Raw genomic sequence first — 4,400 nt, 5'->3', positions numbered from 1 at the left:
TTATCGTAAGCACCATTAATTACTGGTATTTTTGACTTTAATGAAATGAGTTCGTCATCTTCTATAATTTTACTTTGACAGCAGACTTCATTAAGCCTGATTGTATCAACTATATCTTCTGGTAAACTCTTAATATTTATTTCAATTGAAGGAAGACTCAATATTTGTTCGACAATAAATCTAATTTCTTTTGAAAAATTTATATCTAATTTTTTTGATTTTCTAATATAATTCAATTGTTCAAGTACGTAATTGATAACATTTACAATCCTATTGCTTGAAAGAAGATAATACTTCAAAAAAATTGACATACCAGCAGTTTTAATAGGAACCTTCGTATTTGAAATAATAAAATTCCTCCTCTAAATACATTAAGACATCATGTAAAGTATCCATTGTTACTTCAAAAGTTTTCCAAAAATTTACAATTTCATCTAAAGTTTCGTCTTTTCTTTCTTTGTCCAACATCTCTACAATAAAATCCAAAACACCGCAATAGAGCATCCCACCATAATTGTTTATTGTAAGTCTATAACATGTTCTATATAAAAATTCAAAACTTAATTTGTGAGTTTCTCCGCATTTGATTAATTCAAGACATTCATAAATACCTCTATATAATGAAACCGCAGTATGATCGTCAATTAAAGATTCAATTCTAAATGGATTAAAACTAATATTTGTTGGGATCAAGTCCATTTCCATTTATACCACATTTGATTATTAATTAACCAAAAACTATTTTATTTCATATTGACAATTTTTCATTATTGCCGGGAGGTTATTTGTTGGAGGGGAGAACTTTATTTTAATGGAAATTAAGACAATTCAATTGGAGAAATGAAATTCTTAAGAACAATACATGAGTATATCAGAAAATTTCAAACTAATTGGGGAGGGCATATCAAAAGAAGAGTATGAAAATGCAAAAAAGAATATTTGTGCACTAGACTCTATTATGGACGATGATATAATAGAAAGTATTCAAACATATATCTCATTTAAATCATTTTCAGAAATTAATAAATCGTCTGAAGGACGTCCTTTTCAAGACAGCCAACAAGATTCTTCCTTTAACATACAGAAGTTAATTGCTGAATGTCTTAGTTTAATAGTGCAAAATTACATAGGCTATGCACCTATGTGCCAGATTTTGTCTGAATGGATAGATATTTTGGATTATAAATCAGATTCATTTAACAATAGTGACACTATAGGTATTAATTATATTACGCCAATCCAATCTAAAATTAACAGTAAAAAAAAAGTAAAAACACAGAAAACCGGAAGTAATTCTAACAAAACCTTATTTTCAGAGAATATGGTCGAACCAATGGCAATGCTCATTGAAAGGTATTTTAATACAGAAACTTTAAGGAAATATATGGACAACAATAGAGATCTACTTGGGCAAGGCGGTTGGCAACCACCTCCTTGTTATTGGAGTTTGATGAAACATCCTGCGGTTGTAAATTCTATTCAAAAGCTGTTCGCAAGGAATAGAAAGTCGGAATTTCTATTGGCTTTCTTACAAGACTTACATAACTTCTCTAAGACAAATCCAAATATCGACTGTTTGCCAAAAAAAATGAACTTCTCTTCAACAAGTAACTTTAGTGTATTTACTAAAAATGTAACGGAATTGCTTGCAGACTTTTTATTAACTGATGAAACAATAGAGGCAGCGCTACAAGGTACAAATTTATTACCACTAAGTGGAACAATCAATAACCCCTTGTATTCTATTGATGGGAAAAATAATTCAAGCGATTATTATACTTCTAACATCATTCAAGAAATTTGCTCTACATTAAGCCAATCAGAAAATGCATATTTTTATGCACAAGCATTACTACACTATATGATTGTTTGGAGGGGCGATTATTCGGGATGTCGAAGGTTGAGCCAAATGCTTTATCACTATGTAAGAGTCACGTTAAAAGAACCAAGAGTCGCTCAGTTAAATCTTTTGTTTACAAACTTGACAAATTTTCCTGAATTATTCAAATTGTGTAAAACGATTTTCAAGATGGACATATCTACAATGGAAGAAAAAGGATCAGCTAACGGTGGATTAGGAGGTTTTGAGTCAGCTATTAAATTTTCAATGAATCCAAATCAAATTTCTTCACTTTATGACATGCTAAGCGGAATAATTGATAGGTTCGAATCTTTGCAAATGCTCCTTTATGAAAGAAAAAGAATTAAAAATACCAAAGACAACGAAATAGATTCAGAAAAAAAATATTCAAATGTATCTATTAAAAAAAACTCAAATGAAAGATTTAACTCCACCCAAAATGAAATTTCTGCCAACACCAAAGAATGGGCATCTTTGGGATCTTTGCAATTTTCTCTTAGAGACTTAGAATTGAACATTTCTCCAAGAAACTGCTCTTTAGAGAGTTTTCTACAGACGAATTGTTTGAATAAAAATCAGGACCCATCTATTGATCTATCAGAAACCTTTCAAAGGAAAATCAGCGATTGTTCCAGCGATTCCGAAAATAATACTTATGGTTCACAAAAACATGAAACAAAAAATTCGAATTGTGAAATCAATTCTTACAATGAAACAATCTTTGACATGCCATCTGTAAGTAGAATGGGCGATATCCCTGGTTCAGATGAAATTCAAAGATTGAAAATAGGTCCTGAACGCCCACCAATGGATGCGTTGAGAGAAAGCGCATTATTAGACACACTAATTGATATTCTTGTAAACCAAACCATTTGGCTAACTCCTGAAGAGCAAAGCAAAACAATTGATTTACTTCTATTATTATCTGTCTATTCACCATATGAATTGCTTTTATTTTTAGAAGAACAAAAGGAGTGGAATATTGTTACAAAAGAAGTTGATTCTCATATTAATAATCCAATTCAAGATATCTGGAGTAATTCTGAAGATGAATTTGAGTGCGATGAGAGGATAAAATACAATGTTGACACACTTTCAGATTTTATTTCTTCAGAGTCATCAAATTCAATTGATTCTATTTCAGAATCGAATAGTTCTATGAATAAAGAAAAAAACCACTATTGGCTTCCAAATAAAATAAAAAACACAGCTACCAATACTAGGAATGCAAGTTCAATACCAGTAGAATCCAAAAAACAAACGGATTCTACAATTGGATGTAAGAGCACAATTGATTCATGTATTTACCGAAACGTTCATACTCAAAAGATTTTAGGGTCACTACAATTATTACCGAAAAATAAAGCGAAAAAAATGAAGGAGCAATTTCAAAATATTAGGGATTTATGTGATCGATTTAAAAATAGAGCTAGGAAGGAGTTATTTAGAATTTACAATATAATTCATGATAATTTAATAAAAGATGAGCTAAAATGGGCATACCTAGATCATTTGATTACTACACCGATTGGGGCCAGCGCTGTATTGAGGTATATCGAAATTTTCCTTTTTTCAGGAATGAATGGAAGTAGTCCGCTAATTACTCTTTCTTCTTCAATAGTTGTAATTATTAAGCATGTTACTCAATGGCACCCAAAGAAAAGGATCTGTGTTTTCCACCTTCTCAGACTATGTTTAGAACACGGTTTACAAGATCAAACTTCAATTAGCGTGTGTACAATTAACTCTTTGGCCTCAACGAAGTCTGAAAAAAGGCGTTGGATCATTGACTTTTTTGTTTATCTGATTGGGGGTGGATTATACGGAGCAGTACTTGCCTATATGAGTAAAGTCGGGATTAAATATCTAGATAAAACCTTAATTAGAGATTTTACAATAAAGTTGTCGGAATTTTGTGGCCCACCTTACAGCGTTGACTTTTCAGTTTCATATTTAGATTTTTTGGTTGATGCCAATGCAATTGGGGCTCTTGATTTAAATGCATTTTGTGAAGGGACATTAAGTTCATCATCTCATAAAGTAAAATTATCAATAATTGAAATTGTAACTATATTAGATTACTTAGAAAGCACGGCTACTTCAAATGGAGCATTAAATATTAGAAGTAATTCAATAAATAAAATTAGTGAGTCATACATACATCTGAAACATGATTTACAAAAAGTTATGAGTAAGTGTAAGGTTCTTAAGCAAATTTTAGGAAAGTCAATGAACAAGCAGGTTTTTAGAGGTAAGGGGCTTGGAAAGGCGTGGCATCAATCATATTGAAATCCAGAAATTACCTTCCTTTTACAAGCCTTTCTCGTAATATTTCTTCAATTTTAATAGCACAATTGTGAATATTTAAATAGTTTTCTCCAGTTATTTTAGCTAATTGCAACAGCAAAATAGAATAAGGCGTTGGTAAAGATGCCTCAGAATTAGTGTGCATTTGTCTGGAGTGAATAAATTGAGGCAAAGGCAGAACAATAAAAGTAAAAATCCCAGGTTCTTGGAATAATTTTTTTAAGAAATCAAG

At 31.1% G+C, this 4,400-nt stretch overlaps 2 protein-coding genes across 2 annotated transcripts; one reads left to right on the top strand and one right to left on the bottom strand.

The window, feature by feature from the left end:
* Positions 1 to 321: 321 nt before the first annotated feature.
* Positions 322 to 705, bottom strand: Chro.30317 (hypothetical protein). Its single annotated transcript, XM_660387.1, has 1 exon — positions 322 to 705. The coding sequence occupies one exon, from the start codon at positions 703 to 705 to the stop codon at positions 322 to 324; it is 384 nt and encodes a 127-aa protein (XP_665479.1).
* Positions 706 to 862: 157 nt separating this feature from the next.
* On the top strand, positions 863 to 4,150 carry Chro.30316 (hypothetical protein). The annotated part of the gene is made up of 1 exon (XM_660386.1): positions 863 to 4,150. The coding sequence occupies one exon, from the start codon at positions 863 to 865 to the stop codon at positions 4,148 to 4,150; it is 3,288 nt and encodes a 1,095-aa protein (XP_665478.1).
* Positions 4,151 to 4,400: the final 250 nt, after the last annotated feature.

Source organism: Cryptosporidium hominis (genome assembly GCF_000006425.1).
Source record: "Cryptosporidium hominis TU502 chromosome 3 CHRO013117, whole genome shotgun sequence".
NCBI classification, from domain to species: Eukaryota; Apicomplexa; class Conoidasida; order Eucoccidiorida; family Cryptosporidiidae; genus Cryptosporidium; species Cryptosporidium hominis.
Note: the sequence above shows the minus strand (reverse complement) of the source record. Positions and strands in the feature narration are given on the sequence as shown.